Here is a 16662-nt window from a genome sequence, read left to right as displayed (position 1 = left end):
CAGCCCAGAGTGGAAAAAGATCTGTGAAGCTGAACCCCACTGCCTCATCTATAACCAAGGGCAAAAATAAATAACAAATCCAATAAAAATAAAAGCTTTTCCTGGTAATACTATACTTTCAGTGGAGTCAAATATATAAACTACACAGAGTTTATACTATCCCCTAACCATACAACCAGATACAATTCCTTGACGTATTTTCTGGCTGAACCTTTCAGCAACCAGGATGCTGTTGGTTCATCAAGTGCATGTGGATCTGAGAATATGAATAAGATTAGTTGCAGTTGCAGACAGTGGTTTAGTCTGGAGGACACATATAGAGGTAACACCAGCTGCCAATACTGTAAGTAGAGAAAAGACAAGCTTGCACAACCTTTCTTACCAATGTGATAGTTTATCCCCAAAATATACTAGTGTATGTAGGGCCATTGAAAGTCTCCCCTTATTCTTTTGTCCCTGTCTTTGTCTTATTAAGGATTACCCAGACCTTGTTTTTGTTCAGAACATGATCTTTTATTTAGATGTACATGATTGTAAAGGGATGCTGCTCAGTAAGCAATTTGGAAGATAGAAAACAGTAGTTAGTATTAAAAGTACAGGTACAGTTCAAGTAAAGTTTACAAACATTGGTGGTTTTCCATACAAAACGTTATAAAAATATGTCTAATATTAAACACATATCAAGGTAAGAAAATACTTAAACATCAGAATTTAGAATATATGAAGACTGATTACAAGCTTGAAAACAACCATTTGAAAATTACAGGTAAACAAAGTATAAAATCATTATTAGAATAGCAAACAATGCTAATGACATGGAAAAGCTGGTTGGTACAAGTGCCAGTGTGTCATTTTACTCTTCACCATTTAATGTTTAGAAAAAAGATAAAGTGAGGGCTCAAGAACAAAACTGAAGAAAACACATTTAAAAAGACAATAGTGACCAACTGCTTTAGTCTCCCAAGTCAGGTGGTGTGTTTACTTGCCTAATGTAGCAAACATGGGGACATTTTAATTGTGATTGCACTCACGACAGAATAGACCTACAGTGCTAAGAGTGGCTAACAGCAGAGACAGAAAATCGACAGCTGCCACTTAACCCTTGTGTTATCTTCGGGTCATTCTGACCCATCAGTCATTGTGACCCACCGTCGTATTGCGACAGATTTACCGCATACAAAGACAAAGTGAAGCATTTTCTTTTAACCGTTGGGCTGTCTCAGACCCCCCACATTGCAAAGGTTAAAAGAAAATTATTTTAATTTGTTTTTGTATTGGGTAAAATTGGGTAAACACAACGATGGTTCGTTATGAACCTTTGGGTCATGTGACCCGAAGGCAGCACGAGGGTTAAATAACCGCACCGACACAACTGAATGTGTGTCACATTAGCCAATGTGCTTATTGCAGAGCTTTACATTATGGAGATAATAGAAGTGCTGTTTGTCTGCAAACAAATTAGCGACGTACATTTCTGTTTAAATATCATGATCTGGAGTTAAATGACCTTTGCTGAGACCAGAAATACAGTTTGTGTCTCCATGCCTTAACCCTTGTGTTATCTTCGGGTCATTCTGACCCATCAGTCATTGTGACCCACCGTCGTATTGCGACAGATTTACCGCATACAAAGACAAAGTGAAGCATTTTCTTTTAACAGCTAGGCTGTCTCAGACCCCCCACATTGCAAAGGTTAAAAGAAAATTATTTTAATTTGTTTTTGTATTGGGTAAAATTGGGTAAACACAACGATGGTTCGTTATGAACCTTTGGGTCATGTGACCCGAAGGCAGCACGAGGGTTAAGGCAATAGACTTGAGCTTAATACCATTTACATTGTTATCAATGAGGATTTGCCAACTTCACACAGTAAGAAGTCACCAAAAATTGAACATTTCTGAATGCAATGACTGGCAATTTCACATGAAGACAGAGTTTTTGACAGAAAATGTATTGACTCTGCAATACAAATAGTCTGACTTGGCTACTCCAGTTTTTGTGATGTGTGTGTGTGTCACTTTTGCCATGGCTGCTTCTCAGTGTGTGAGCATTTGTGTAACATTATCTCACACTGTCGTGTCACCCTGTTTTGTGCTCGCGAGTCTTGTATAGAATCTCCTCCAGGAGTTAAGGGTTTTGCTTGACCAGATCCAGAACCCGGAAGTGATGCCCACGATCAGAGTCATCAAGTACTTGATCATGAACACGGTGAAGTCTGGGGACGTCTGAGGATGGTGGTGAGCTGGGCAAGGGACGGCGTAGTTCTTACAAGTCCGACTAACCCAACTCTTTTCCCACTGTTCCCTAAATGCCTGCTCGTAAAAATAACAAGCGATGACGATAGTGGCTGGAACGGTGTAGAGAACGCTGAAAATTCCGATGCGGACCATAAGCTTCTCGAGCTTTTCGGTTTTGGTGCCGTCGTGCTTCATGATAGTCCGGATCCGGAAGAGAGAGACAAAGCCGGCCAGGAGGAAAGAGGTACCAAGGAAAAGGTAGATGAAAAGAGGCGCCAGGACGAATCCTCTCAGAGCGCCCACACTGTTGATGCCCACAAAGCACACGCCACTCAACACATCCCCGTCCACCTGGCCCACCGCTAGGATGGTGATGGTTTTGACAGCGGGCACCGCCCACGCTGCCAGGTGGAAATACTGGGAGTTCGCCTCGATGGCCTCATGCCCCCATTTCATACCAGCAGACAAGAACCAGGTCAGTGCCAGAATGACCCACCAGACAGAGCTCGCCATGCTGAAAAAGTATAACATCATGAACAAAATGGTGCATCCTTCCTTTTTAGTACCTTGGACAACTGTTCTTAGGTCACTGTCAAATCTGTCATTACAAACCACTTTATCCTCGAGCAAGAAACCGGCTATGTATGCCATGGAAACCATGGTGTAGCAGCCAGAGAGGAAGATAATGGGTCTCTCAGGGTAGCTGAATCTCTTCATGTCCACCAGGTATGTCAGAACTGTGAACAAGGTGGATGCGCAACACAACACTGACCATATGCCGATCCAAATCCTGGCGAATTTCAACTCTTCCTCGTTGAAGTACATCATTCCATACGGTTTCGACGGTTCACAAGGCGCACCGCAATCATCATCCCCCATGAAACGATAGTTTAAATACGGGGGTACCCGCAAGGAAATCGGGCATTTAAATTCCTCCTTTACGCTCCTATGGCCGTGAGGCGCTTCTGTTACATCCAGGGTGGGTTTAATGGGCGCGCTGTCAGACATGTTCTGTCCCACGCACAGCTCGCCAGCTCCGTGAACGGGAAAAGATTCACAAGCAAGACTGTCCGGCCACTGGAACCCGAATTTGTTCATCAGTGCCTCGCAACCTTGCCTTGCTCTCTCACACAGCGACCTACACGGAGGCAGGGCTTGTTCGAGCACCGTACACACAGGGGCATACATGGAGCACAGGAAAAACTTGAGGTCAGGGGAGCACTGCACTTTTACTAGCGGGTAAAACTGGTGCACTTCCAGCCCCGCGTCCTCCTGGTTAGTATGTCCAAGTAAATTCGGCATAATTGTCTCGTTGTAAGCAATGTCCGTACAGAGTGGGATTGAAATTGGTTGGCAGAAGCCGTGCTCGGGGATGGACATTCCCCGCTCGCCATACTGACTGTTCACTGCTCCCAAAAGTCCAAGAATAAAAACAAACGATATATGAAAAAGCATCTTCCAAACTTTTGATCCTGTGTTGTTGACAATTTCAGCAGTCCCTCCTCACCTCAAGCTCCTGCTACCGCACTCATACACCAACACGTTTGTGAGCTCGCTATTGACTTCGTTTGCCCCAAATGAGACAAAGAAACCCTGTTTAAGATGCATAAATGTTAACGAACATTTACGTTTTGTATTTTAAACAGCAAAATGCACGGAGATTGGCCCCGTGCCGTGTAAATCTTTAGCCATATCCTGTTCGGAACTGTTCTCCTGTATGAAATCCAGTTTCCAAGCAGGCGCCTCTCTGGTAAGAAGGGTGGAGCCTGAAAACAGATGGCACTTTTAGGGATAGTCTCGTTTTTTGTGCATTTTGTCTCGTATAGGGATAGTCTCGTAAAATTAGCATTAGCATACTGTATTTAAACATCAACGTTATAATATTGAACAGGATACTCTGCCTGCTAAATATGAAACCATTAACTCTTCATTGTTTTTCCTGCGAGTTTTATGGATTCTAAACAGGTAAAAGCAAATATGCATATACAATTACTAGAGATTGGGATTTTTATCAACTCATTCTACCATTATGATATTTGGTGAAATGCAGCACCGTGGCTGCAATAGCTGTAATCTTTGGATGCTGGAGTAGAAGTCTGACCAGGCCTGACTCATGCAGCTGGGCCCTCAGGGGGTAGCTGTAACCGGGCGGATTAGTGCCCACTGGAGAGGAGGTGTGAAATTAAAGCCGATTGTGGAGTGACAGCCTCACAGCTGGCCCGGTGACCCTGCAGGCTGCAGAGACCTTGGGAGGAGGTGTGTGTGTGAGAGAGAGACAAAGTGAGAGACAGACACTGACAGAGCCAGAGAGAAAGAGAGATAAATAAGATTAGAAATAAGAGGTGTTAGAAAGTTAACCCTCTAATATTTACAAGCAGTGCAAAACGTATGCATGTGTGAGAGAGTTAACCTATCCATCACACCCACTAAAACATTGTTTGCCTTTGTAAATATTAGAGGGATAAAACACCTACTTCAGTGCTTGTCCCTGGTTCCCAGGAGTGGTCCAGATCTAGCCTTTAATTGGCTCTGAATTATGCATGAACCCCCCCTCTCCCCATGTCCTCCCCCCAGACATTAAGCTTCCAAAATGTTGGAAAAATTTGTTTTCGAAACAGGGTGTTTTTAAAACTACAGAGAAACGAATCTGTCACATGTAGTATTCCACTTTTAACAAACAGTCGTAACTATAACAACAGTAGCGAGCCCTTCATAACCTCTGAGCTGCTGAACCTGCGTGCTAGTTGGGTCTTCGGGGTCAGGGCCAAAGGTCATAGGTCGGATGGGTCACACTGTTTCTGCCAGGCCACAGATTCCCTTTCAGCGAACCGGGCGCTGCAGACCAGCTTCTCTGCAGCATGGGAAAGTTGTTTTAGCTCATTCATGCCTTGGAGCAACAAGCTGACAGACAAGAATGAAAACTCTCCCCATCCAATCCCATCCCTGCCACAGCGCAGATATGATCAAGCAACAATGGGGCTCCGAACAGCGAAGAGGCCGCAGGGGCCTTGGAACACTGGTTTTCGGAGACCATTGTGTCAAATCGTATCATACCATTTAGTATTACGTCTCTCGTGTCAGACGAATCCTCTACTCCAGTGGTTCTCAACCCTGGTCCTCACGGACCCCCTGTCTTGCATGTTTAGATGTTTCTTGGCTCCAACACACCTGATTCAAATGCATGTTCGTTACCAGGCTTCTACAGAGCTCGATAACGAGCCATTTATTTCAATCAGGTGTGTTGGAGCAGGGAAACATCAAAAACATGCAGGACAGGGGGTCCCTGAGGACAGGGTTGAGAACCACTGCTCTACTCTAACAGTAAATAAGCTTTCAAATGTACAGCTATTTTGCATGTATATTTTGAGATGTATTCATAAAATAGATGTTGAGCAGTCCTGCTGCTACTCCATGATGAGTAAGATACCATGATGATTTATCTGTTCTGAGAATGTATGTGTGTGTGTGGTGTGTGTGTGTGTGTGGTGTGTATGTGTGTGTGTGGTGTGTATGTGTGTGTGTGGTGTGTATGTGTGTGTGTGGTGTGTATGTGTGTGTGGTGTGTATGTGTGTGTGTGGTGTGTGTGTGTGTGTGTGTGGTGTGTATGTGTGTGTGGTGTGTATGTGTGTGTGGTGTGTATGTGTGTGTGGTGTGTGGTGTGTATGTGTGTGTGGTGTGTATGTGTGTGTGTGGTGTGTATGTGTGTGTGGTGTGTATGTGTGTGTGTGGTGTGTATGTGTGTGTGTGGTGTGTATGTGTGTGTGGTGTGTGGTTTGTATGTGTGGTGTGTATGTGTGTGTGGTTTGTGGTTTGTATGTGTGGTGTGTGGTGTGTATGTGTGTGTGGTGTGTGGTTTGTATGTGTGGTGTGTATGTGTGTGTGGTGTGTATGTGTGTGTGGTGTGTATGTGTGTGTGGTGTGTATGTGTGTGTGTGGTGTGTATGTGGTGTGTATGTGTGTGTGTGGTGTGTATGTGTGTGTGGTGTGTATGTGTGTGTGGTGTGTATGTGTGTGTGGTGTGTGGTTTGTATGTGTGGTGTGTATGTGTGTGTGGTGTGTGGTTTGTATGTGTGGTGTGTGGTGTGTATGTGTGTGTGGTGTGTGGTTTGTATGTGTGGTGTGTATGTGTGTGTGGTGTGTATGTGTGTGTGGTGTGTATGTGTGTGTGTGGTGTGTATGTGTGTGTGGTGTGTGGTTTGTATGTGTGGTGTGTGGTTTGTATGTGTGGTGTGTATGTGTGTGTGGTTTGTGGTTTGTATGTGTGGTGTGTGGTGTGTATGTGTGTGTGGTGTGTGGTTTGTATGTGTGGTGTGTATGTGTGTGTGGTTTGTGGTTTGTATGTGTGGTGTGTGGTGTGTATGTGTGTGTGGTGTGTGGTTTGTATGTGTGGTGTGTATGTGTGTCTCACAAGAAGAGTAAGCCTTAATTTCAGCCTTCTTCTAATCTCTGATCACACAGTCTGAGATTAGAGATTAGATTTTAGATTCCTATATGTTTAATGTTTGCACCTTCCTGCCAAAGCAAATTCCTTGTCTGTGCAAACTTTCATGGCGAATAAAACCCATTCTGATTCTGATATCTGTGGTCGCAGTCAGGAGAAGTTCTATAGGTGCACGCCTCGTGAATTTCCAGTCTAGTGTGCGCTCTGTCCTTCACCTGTTGGGCGGGGCCAACCCCCCCCCCCCCCCCCAATCAATGCAGGCCTGCCGCCATAGAGACAGTCTCCGTGGCAACCCGAGTGACTCTATTGTCGGCCATACACTTTCCTGTAGCTCCTGCCAATCAGAGGCTGGGGGAGATTCAATTGAGAGTTGCTTGTGCATGGAGCCTTGTTAGCCAACAACTGAGCGTGAAATTACCGTCCCTCTATGCCGGCGCAATGAGTCAATTGATCTAAAAAGCCTGTCTTTCATTAAAGGGTGTCCTCTTTAAGGAGAGGTGGTGAGACTACCAGGCTATTTGCAGGGAGAGAGAGGGAGAGAGAGAGAGAGAGAGGGAGAGAGAGAGAGAGAGAGAGGGAGGGAGAGAGAGAGAGAGAGAGAGAGAGAGAGGGAGGGAGGGAGAGCACATCAGTCTTTGCAATGTGGGCTTCTCGATTTCTTTTTAAAGATTCCATAAATTTTTACTGTAGGTATTTTAGTTTTTTCTCATAAAAAAAATGAAAAGCTGTAAATAATAACAAAATTACTTTTTTTTCGAAAATATTTTTCAAACCTTTGGAAGCTTTTTTTCAAACCTTTTTTCTAACCTTTAGAAACTTTTTTACTACAGACACACCAATAATGATGTTAGCCTCACCATGATGGTCTATGTATTCACATTGAAATTCAGACATTTATTTGAGCCCCACAACTTTATGTATTACTTAAATAGTGTTGCAAATAACCTAAACCCATGTCAGATTGTCAAAATGCAAAAACACAAGAATTTACATTTTGGAACAGGTCAATTTCAGTTTGGGACGGTTTATTTTGCACTTCGGGACGGTACTGGGAAAGTGAGGAAAGAAGTTAGTTGCGAGCCGTGGATACATATGAACTGGGACAGGATCCCCCATTCTAACTAGCAGGGTTCCTACAATGGGGTTGACCATTTTGGGGACACTTCATGGGGAGAGAAACAGAACCAAAACAAGCCAGCTGACAAGGCCCCCTACTTTCACCGCTGAGAAATGTCTATAACCCTCCTCAATGGGGCAAAAAGAACTCGTAACAGACAGAGTAGCGACGGAACAAAAGCATTGAAGGGCTGTGGAAAGCAACAAAGAGTTGATGAAATGAATCCATTAGAGAATGCCTGGTGGACTTAAGGACTCAGGGTCTAAATTCAATCTTTGAGGCCTCTGAATTTGAGCCTGGCAGATTTGAACAGTTGGTTTTGTTCCTAAAATTTTAGAAGTGCTTGCACTTTTTACTTTTAACAACGTCTTTGTTCAGTAAGAGGGGAAGGTGAGAATTGCTTTGTCACACACAAAGTGAGGCACCTGCAGTTTTAATACAGGAATTGGCAATGTGTTTTAATGTGATGAATTGGTATCATAATTACTAATCTTACAATCTCCTATGGTTTTTAATCAGTACAATACTCTGTTATTAATTTGATAATCAAGCATTTGTATCTTCACCTTCGAACAAGGACACCTGCGCAAGCATATACACACACAACCATCACAGACCAGACCCCAATAACAATCTCATCCCTGCAGAAGATCGAACCTTTGGGCCAACACGACAGCTTTTACAACAGACTCCCCTCTTTCTCGCCTCGCATTTAGCCCTGAACAAAACCCTGAGTGACAATACTCAAATCTTCTCTCTGAGATTAAACTACCCCCTCCAATTCCTGTCTCTCGCTCACCCCTGCCCTCTGCCTCTTTTCAAACTGGTGTATGCTAATACGTAGCACCCTCAATACCCTGAAAAAGCTATCTTTTTTCTTCTTCTCCTTCGCTATTTTACATCTCAAGCGGCGTGTCCTAGTCAGTGACAGAAGGGTCCAGCTTTCTAATCCGGGTTGTCTCAGGGCTCTGGCAGTTGGGCCCTGAGGTTTGCCGTTGATTCTAAATTAAGTTTGTTTCAACTATCGTTGGCATAATGCTGTGCTAAATCAAAATGTTGTCTGATAACTTGATTTAAAATACATGACCCTTGATTGCTTTTCTCTCGGTCCCTATCTGTTATCGGTACTATCAACATTTTCACTAGCAATATAGAAACGTGTATAGGCCTAAATCTACATACCGGTATGTGCCTGTGTTCCACAGCAAGGCACATCGGCACGCGCGCCCATGAACGTCTGGTTGGGAAGTTTGTGCAAACACCCTGCTGTGCTTTGATAACGGGATTAATGTAGGGAAATTACCGTAATCTGTAAAATTACCAATACTATTCTCCTATTAAAAACGATTACCAACGAGGCAGCTCTTCCCTCACTGCCTCATTACCTCCAGCTATGGAGTGTGAGTCAGAGGGCAGATTCTGTCGGATCCTGATTATACTGTCTATGGTCTGATCCTAGCCAGCGACAGCTAGCCAGGTTTGGCCGTCAGAATACCGACTTTCAAAAGGACGGGTGGGCCCATGGGAGGATGAATCTATGAAAAGTAGTAGACGCTCTTCTAGGATAATTTTGCACTGTTATTGACGGTGACATTATGTCTGGTTTGGAATCTCATCGCTTTAAACCGCTAATTAAATTAGGTACTGTGCATAACAATCTGCCAACAGTGCCCTCTGCTGTACTGTCATCACAATTACAGTGTTTACAGGTCCTGTTCAATCCAACCCAGTCAAAGGCTATGTGAAAAAAAAGTTGTTATGGATGTTGGGGATGCATATTTTTCAATTTAATTCGTTAGCTACTTAGTTTGATTATTTTTGTATTCTACACATCTCCCACTGCGCTAACTGGCGGAACCAATGTTTATCTGAAGACAGTCTACTTTCATCTACACGAACATTAAAAGCGGTGTACTTGTCAAGACTCTCATGTGGTAGCTACTGTAGTTGTAGACAGGTACAAAAGCTAACTTGCATTGTTGTTGTGACTAACACTGCTTTTAATGAACTGTATATTATGAACGGAATATACTAAGGTCTAACTTTGTGCTGCAAATATAGATTTCTACCGTTGATTTAGTAATGCTCGCCAATGCTGCAGCTAAATATATTTTGCATTCTAGTTAGCCAAGACGTTAGTATTGCTAGCTCTAGCTAGCCGCTGCATTTGACTTTGCCCAAAGTAAACCAGTCAAACTGCAGACATCGTCTACATAAGATAGTCAGTTGACATAAGATAGCATGGATTAGCCTGCTAAATAATGTGAGTTGGCAAACCTGGGAACATTAATGATAGCAACATCCTCGTTAACTCTAGAATTATAGCTAGGTCAGCGGTATTTTTTTGATGACTTCACCAGCGTGGTAGTCCGGCATTGTTTGCGTCCCGTACCTCAATTTAAGCACTGTTAGCTTGTTCAGAGGTCCTACACAGATAATTGCCCGGTGTTTTCTTATCTGGATACTTATACGTATAGCTCTTCTACTGTCATACTAACTACAGGATACGTGATGGAGACAAGTCCAGATAAACCCATGGAAAACCAAGGATTAAACGGAACTGAAAAAGGCAAGGCAGCAATCAAATCTCAGTGAGTAATAATTATGTCCAGACTTGACACTCATGTGCATTCAGTCTCTGTCTAGTTTCACTGCACTAATAATCCAAACTGACAGCTTGGGTGCGTTTCTGATCTGAAAAGTGTTTTTGACCTCTGCAGATTCTTAACAACCAAAGAGAAATTCCACAATTTTCTAGACAATGAAGGGAAGGGTCACACAGGCGAAAAGGTTTGCGATGACAGCGTGGGTGGAGAGCGATCAGAGGAGACGGAGGAGCCGTCGGAGAAGAGAATGAAACTGGACGAAGACGAGACGGAGAAGTCAGGGAAGCCGGACGGCAAGCGACTGAGAGGACAGAATAAATCCCGGCCACACATGAAACCAACGAGCTACGACGAGAGAAGACTGTGTCCCTCCATCATTCAGGTGTGTCTGCGTCTCTCAGCTAGCCTGGGTGCCAGCCAAACTTAGCCCGCCCACAACAAAAATTTGGTTGGGTCTGGGGTCGCTCGGTTGGGGAAAAACTATGTCCGAACAAGAGCTGTTCGGACCAATCAAATTGTCAGGGTGGGCTTTATAGGATAGATGATCAACAGTAACGTAATCAACCACATCACCAAAGAGCGCTTGGGTTGAATTAGTTTTCAACAAACAACATACTACGTTGCTCTGATTGGTTGTAGGTCTATCCAATTGAGTGAAGAGGCATTTTTTTCTGGGTTCGGTTGAAACACGCCCCATACTCACAGCCCAACGGAGCGGTATCAGACTCATATTCTGACTAGAATTATGAGTATGACAACATCAGGCTATCTCTCAACCTTAAGCTGCCAGACTTTCAAAACACTGATTTCCACTCAACTGCTCAGTCGTAGTTCAAGTCTTTTATTGTCAGATGCACAGAACAACACAAGGTCAGACTGGGCACTGAAATTCTTAGGACAAGACAACGCAAAGCAACCTGGCGTAACATAACATCTTAATGAGACCCAACTTTAGTGGAAGGTTGATCCGTTTGTGGGTATCGGATGTACCAGCAGCATTGCATGTTAGCCAGCAAGCTAGAGTTTAGTGGTCTGTACTGTTGCCTCATATTCTTAAACTGTAATCTAAAATTCAGCGAACACTGGATATTTACATAAAACCGAGACTTAAGGTCACGGAAATGTTTGTTTACAGTGTGTTCCTTTTTCAAAACTCCTCAGGAGCGTGAGATCAAATGTGTGTACGGCGACAAATGCAAATTCTTTCACGACATCGCAGCGTACATGGCCGCCAAGCCGGCCGACGTTAGCGACTGTTGCTACCTCTACGACACGTTGGGGAAGTGCCAGTACGGTCTCAGCTGCCGCTTCGCCAAGGCCCACACGGGGCCCGACCTCAAGAACCTCGTGAACGAGGAGCGGGTGAAAGCCTTGGAGGGAAGGATGCTAGTTAAAAACACCCTGGATAAGGACCTGCAGTGGCAACTGCGAAAGAGGAAAGTGTCCTTCAAGATGTCCGCCGAGTACCTGAAAACCATTTTCAAGGCCGGTGACCGAGGAGGAGATGGCGCGAAGAAGGGTGCTGTTGAGAAGAAGCAAGGAAATGGTGAGAGAAGGTGGCTGGGTGAGGAGTCTGGCGCAATAGAATAGTGAGAATACAATGTATATGGTTTCACACAAAATGACTTCCATGTTGATAACCATGTTGTCATATATATCTCACAACCAGGCAGCTGCTGTGCAGCGGAGGACTCGACTCCTGCAGGAGAGGAACCAGACACTCCCGCCACTCAACAGCCTGCAGAGGTATAGCTGCCAACACGTTAAAACGTTCAGTGTGGTTATGACAGAAAAATATAAGATAAAATGGCAGTCCAAGGATGTACAGTCATAGGACAGACAGACAGAAGTGCAAACGCTGTACAGATGAATGAAGTGTTCTTGGTTTATTTGTCAACAGGCGAGTACGGAAAAGCCAGCTGCAGTGAAGACTATGGGGCCTCTGACTGATGCCGACGTGATCAAATTACGACCTTCTGAAAAAAAGCAGGTATGGTTCGCTTGATCTAGTGTAAAAGACCAGTATGTAGATTTGACAGGCTTTTTACTTATACATTACATTTAGTCATTTAGCAGACGCTCTTATCCAGAGCGACTTACAGTAAGTACAGGGACATTCCCCCGAGGCAAGTAGGGTGAAGTGCCTTGCCCAAGGACACAACATCATTTGGCACGGCCGGGAATCGAACTGGCAACCTTCAGATTACTAACCGATTCCCTAACCACTCAGCCATCTGACTCCCTCTGACTTATACATACATACACACTGTCAGATGGAAGTTCTTTTTATGTTGATAATTAATTTCTTAATTAATCTTCTTTCAGGTGGATTTTAAGGACAAACTATACCTCGCCCCCTTAACAACGGTAATTTTTCTCCACATTTCATCCTGGATAAGACCGTCTGTATTATCTGTTCAACTATTTGAACATTATTTCTTCTTCTCCTTCACAGTGTGGAAACCTGCCTTTCCGGCGCGTATGCAAGCGTTTCGGTGCTGACATCACATGTGGGGAGATGGCCATGTGCACCAACCTGCTTCAGGGCCAGTCGTCAGAATGGGCCTTGCTGAAGAGGCACGAGAGTGAGGACCTGTTCGGAGTGCAGGTATAACTGTTCCTAAAGGGCCAGTTCACTTTTTTAATACTTAACATTTTTGTAAATTATGTTGTGACATGATGAAGGCTAATGGTGTTTGTTTCAAGGCCATTTAATGATATGAAATTGACTTTATATTATATAAAAAACTTTTAAATGAAAAGATCGAAACATAGATCAACAGATCGAGACAACGGCTTAGGAAGATGGTTGTCATGACGAAATCACGAGGTATATGGTCGTAGGAGGTAAATAAACATTGCTGAACCACATGAGCTGAGGGTGGTTCTGTGTGTCCAGCTGGAGGGGTGCTTCCCAGACACCATGACCCGATGTGCAGAGCTGCTCAACAACAACATCGATGTGGACTTCGTGGACATCAACTCCGGCTGTCCCATCGACCTTGTGTACAAAAAGGTTACTCTCCTTACTATCACATACTTCCCTCTGTACAGGAAGACAGTTGCTTTCCTCCCTGCTTGTTCTGCTGATGCGAAGGAACCCAAATGGCGTTCTACCAGATGATGTCATGGAAGGAACCTGTCATCATGATGTGTATACCTGTCCATCATCATCATCTGATAGGCGTGGATGTAGATCAGTGGCCAAAAGTATTGGGAGCGACATACATTTTGTGTTTGCAAAGCTTGCTGGGCCTTGGCATAAAATGACTGCTAACATGATTTCAGTAAGTCATATCATCAGCCCAGGGGAAAGTGTGAACTAGTTCTAGCCAGGTGAAATCACTCTATCATTCTGATTGGATTTTAAGACCAGTTTGACTGCTGTAAAAGAGGGGACGATTTGCATATATTGAACATTTTTGCCCCAAAAAAGAATGAAAAAATATAAAAAAAATTCCTTATTGTATTCTTTAGGAACATGTAAATACATTTTCCTCAAATACTGAACCAGCAAACTTTGAAAAACACAACATATGTCATTGCCAAAACTTATGGCCACGACTGTAGGTCAGTGGTAGTGATTTTGGCTGCAGATCAGGAGGTCTCATAAACCCTCTGTACTGTACATCTCTTTAGGGAAAAGCAGAATTATGATTCTGACCATTTTTTTCTATTTTAATATTTTATAATGGTTTGTATTGCAGCTTTAACTTTTATTTATTTTACTTCTGTCTCTAGGGTGGAGGCTGTGGGCTGATGACACGCACCAACAAGTTTGAGCAAATCATTCGAGGGATGAACTATGTAAGCTGATGCTCTACACTGTTCTGTATGTTGACAGCATCTTAACCTAGTTAATTCCGCCCTCAACATAGTAAAGAGGCAAGTGTACATGTGTCACGCTTAAAGCACCTCAAATGACATCACGTTCCGTGCAAGGTTCTACAACCTAAAGCACCTTAGATCTGGGACCCTGTAGAATCAGGTGGGTTCTAACCTGAGGTGTGTTTGTTATGCACCTTGGTTAGCTAAGCATTTAGATGACTGTTAAGCTTTAAACTTGACCTCTGTCCTCAGGTTCTCGACGTCCCTCTGACGGTGAAGATCCGCACAGGGGTCCAGGAGAAGTCCAGCATCGCTCACAAGCTCATCCCTGAGATGAAGACCTGGGGCGTGTCCATGATTACGGTGAGCCAATCAAATCACATCTGACGTGCAGAGCCCTTTTTACAAGCAGTGTCACAGATGGCTTCACCTACACCCACAGAACTAAACCAGCCCTCAAGTGATGACACGTCCTCATCAAACTTACGATACAGATGACAGAGGACTTTATCGATTGAAACTCATCTCTATTTGTTAACTGATATATTACACAAAGAAGAACCGGGTGGTTTGCTTGTCTTTGGAATGTTTTTTTTTTTATAGTCGCGGTGATAGTTGTAATGACTGGTTCTGTTAGTGTATGTGTGAGAGGTTCATGTTTGAAAGGTTTCGTCTCTGTCCAGCTACACGGCAGATCCAGAGAGCAGCGCTATACCAAGATGGCTGACTGGGACTACATCAACACCTGCTCCAAGATCGCCAGCCCCATCCCTCTGTTTGGTACGCTGGCCTTATAGTACTGCAGTTTTAGAACGTTCAATGCACATTGAAATGAACGAGTACATCTGTTCTCACGTGTGTGTGGAGAACAGTACATTATTGTTGCCGGGTGTTTGAAGTAAGTCTAGCCGGCTGTTTTCCTGTGGTCCTTTTTGAAGAAGGAAATGGAGACGGCCGTGTTGGGTTCCATCCCATCTATCCTTCCTCTCTGCAGGTAACGGAGACATCTTGTCTTATGAGGACGCCATGAAGGCCAGAGAGACTGGAGTGTCTGGTATTATGTTGGCGAGGTGAGCAAGCATATCTTTTAACTGTTCCATTTTAAACGGTCCTTGGTTTTTCTCTTCCTGAATGAGGAAGAGATATAAATGAAATTGAACTCAACTTCGTTTCAGTCACATAAAAGTGAAATCCTCCCAATGTCCCGCAGGGGCGCTCTCATTAAACCCTGGATCTTCACGGAGATCAAGGAGCGTCGCGACTGGGACATCTCGTCGGCCGAGCGTCTGGACGTGCTGAGGGACTTCAGCAACTACGGTCTGGAGCACTGGGGCTCGGACACGCAGGGCCTGGAGAAGACCAGGAACTTCCTGCTGGAGTGGCTGTCCTTCATGTGCAGGTGACGGGGGGGGACAAGGGGGTTACAGAACGCTGGCTGACAGGTGTTTTATTTATTTTTATTATTATTTTATTTAGTCATTTAGCAGACGCTCTTATCCAGAGTGACTTACAGTAAGTACAGGGACATTCCCCCAGAGGCAAGTAAGGTGAAGTGCCTTGCCCAAGGACACAACGTCATTTTGCACTGCCGGGGAATCGAACAGCAACCTTCTGATTACTAGCCCGATTCCCTAACCGCTCAGCTACCTGACTCCCTTAGGTGTGGTTTAGGGATTGTTTTAAGAGAGAATGGATGTTTGTTTTTTTGTTGTTGGTTCAGCTGACCGAGGAGTCTTTAGATTCAGGTCGGTGACAAATGTCGAGATACAAAAAACATGTATATATATAGTCAGTATCTCTGTATTTTAGATACATACCAGTGGGACTGCTGGAACGAGTGCCTCAGAAGATCAATGAGAGGCCGCCGTTCTACCTGGGAAGGGATTACCTGGAGTCTCTGATGGCCAGCCAGCACGTTGGGGACTGGGTCAAGATCAGGTGAGGGTCTTCAAGTGTCTGTTTCCGAAACATAAAACATGTGATTTAAGGAGTACTGAAGGATGGAAGATGAGAAAATGTTGAAAAAATGACTATGCATATGTAATATTTGTGAATAATTCATTTTCCTGTTTCCTTCACAGTGAAATGCTACTTGGACCTGTACCGAAGAATTTCAACTTCTTGCCCAAACACAAGGCCAATGCTTACAAATAAACTTTAGCCTGATTGACAGAAAAGTTATGTTGTATTACGATAACGTTATGTTCAGAGGAAGCTATTATGTTCCGTTGGGAAAGGGTGAGTCGTGCTTTACCTGGATATGTATTTTGAAAATACTTTTCCATGGAATAAAATGGATGATGTTGATCCTTTCTATGAGAATGAATGATGTTGTGACTCGTGACACGTGACACAATGAGCTCAAGATGAAATCCCAATTCCAATTGAAGATGGTGCATTACCTCACGGTGAAATGATTTATGTAGACATGA

The 16662-nt window shown here is 43.9% G+C and overlaps 2 protein-coding genes across 7 annotated transcripts; one reads left to right on the top strand and one right to left on the bottom strand.

Moving 5' to 3' along the window:
* Positions 1 to 1807: 1807 nt before the first annotated feature.
* Positions 1808 to 5427, bottom strand: LOC134006677 (frizzled-1-like). 5 transcript variants are annotated; one of them, XM_062445622.1, is made up of 4 exons: positions 5292 to 5427; positions 4955 to 5088; positions 4263 to 4482; positions 1808 to 4003 (listed from the first exon to the last, which is right to left on the bottom strand). In XM_062445622.1, the coding sequence occupies exon 4, from the start codon at positions 3690 to 3692 to the stop codon at positions 2067 to 2069; it is 1626 nt and encodes a 541-aa protein (XP_062301606.1). In that variant the 5' UTR covers positions 3693 to 4003; positions 4263 to 4482; positions 4955 to 5088; positions 5292 to 5427; the 3' UTR covers positions 1808 to 2066. The 5 variants fall into 5 exon arrangements, with proteins under 5 accessions (XP_062301606.1, XP_062301609.1, XP_062301611.1 ...); XM_062445625.1 differs by having other exon boundaries at positions 4263 to 4400; XM_062445627.1 differs by having other exon boundaries at positions 4971 to 5088.
* A 4148-nt stretch (positions 5428 to 9575) lies between these two features.
* On the top strand, positions 9576 to 16537 carry dus3l (dihydrouridine synthase 3-like (S. cerevisiae)). 2 transcript variants are annotated; one of them, XM_062487285.1, is made up of 16 exons: positions 9576 to 9753; positions 10300 to 10387; positions 10517 to 10784; positions 11564 to 11948; positions 12072 to 12148; positions 12303 to 12392; positions 12728 to 12769; positions 12858 to 13010; positions 13302 to 13418; positions 14144 to 14209; positions 14483 to 14593; positions 14914 to 15010; positions 15225 to 15300; positions 15441 to 15629; positions 16040 to 16168; positions 16312 to 16537. In XM_062487285.1, exons 2-16 carry the CDS (start codon positions 10308 to 10310, stop codon positions 16382 to 16384), a joined length of 1953 nt encoding a protein of 650 aa, XP_062343269.1. In that variant the 5' UTR covers positions 9576 to 9753; positions 10300 to 10307; the 3' UTR covers positions 16385 to 16537. The 2 variants fall into 2 exon arrangements, with proteins under 2 accessions (XP_062343269.1, XP_062343270.1); XM_062487286.1 differs by lacking the exon at positions 9576 to 9753 and adding an exon at positions 9800 to 9930.
* The last annotated feature ends 125 nt before the right edge of the window (positions 16538 to 16662 follow it).

This window comes from Osmerus eperlanus, chromosome 20 (genome assembly GCF_963692335.1).
Source record: "Osmerus eperlanus chromosome 20, fOsmEpe2.1, whole genome shotgun sequence".
NCBI classification, from domain to species: Eukaryota; Metazoa; Chordata; class Actinopteri; order Osmeriformes; family Osmeridae; genus Osmerus; species Osmerus eperlanus.
This window is presented reverse-complemented; position numbering and strand designations above follow the sequence as displayed.

Excerpts from the sequence above, each read along its gene's own strand:
- LOC134006677 (XM_062445622.1), bottom strand. The coding sequence starts at position 3,692 with ATGCTTTTTCATATATCGTTTGTTTTTATTCTTGGACTTTTGGGAGCA.
- dus3l (XM_062487285.1), top strand. The coding sequence starts at position 10,308 with ATGGAGACAAGTCCAGATAAACCCATGGAAAACCAAGGATTAAACGGA. Across the intron at positions 10,388-10,516 it reads AAGGCAGCAATCAAATCTCA|ATTCTTAACAACCAAAGAGA; the intron begins GTGAGTAATAAT and ends TGACCTCTGCAG. Across the intron at positions 12,149-12,302 it reads CCACTCAACAGCCTGCAGAG|GCGAGTACGGAAAAGCCAGC; the intron begins GTATAGCTGCCA and ends ATTTGTCAACAG.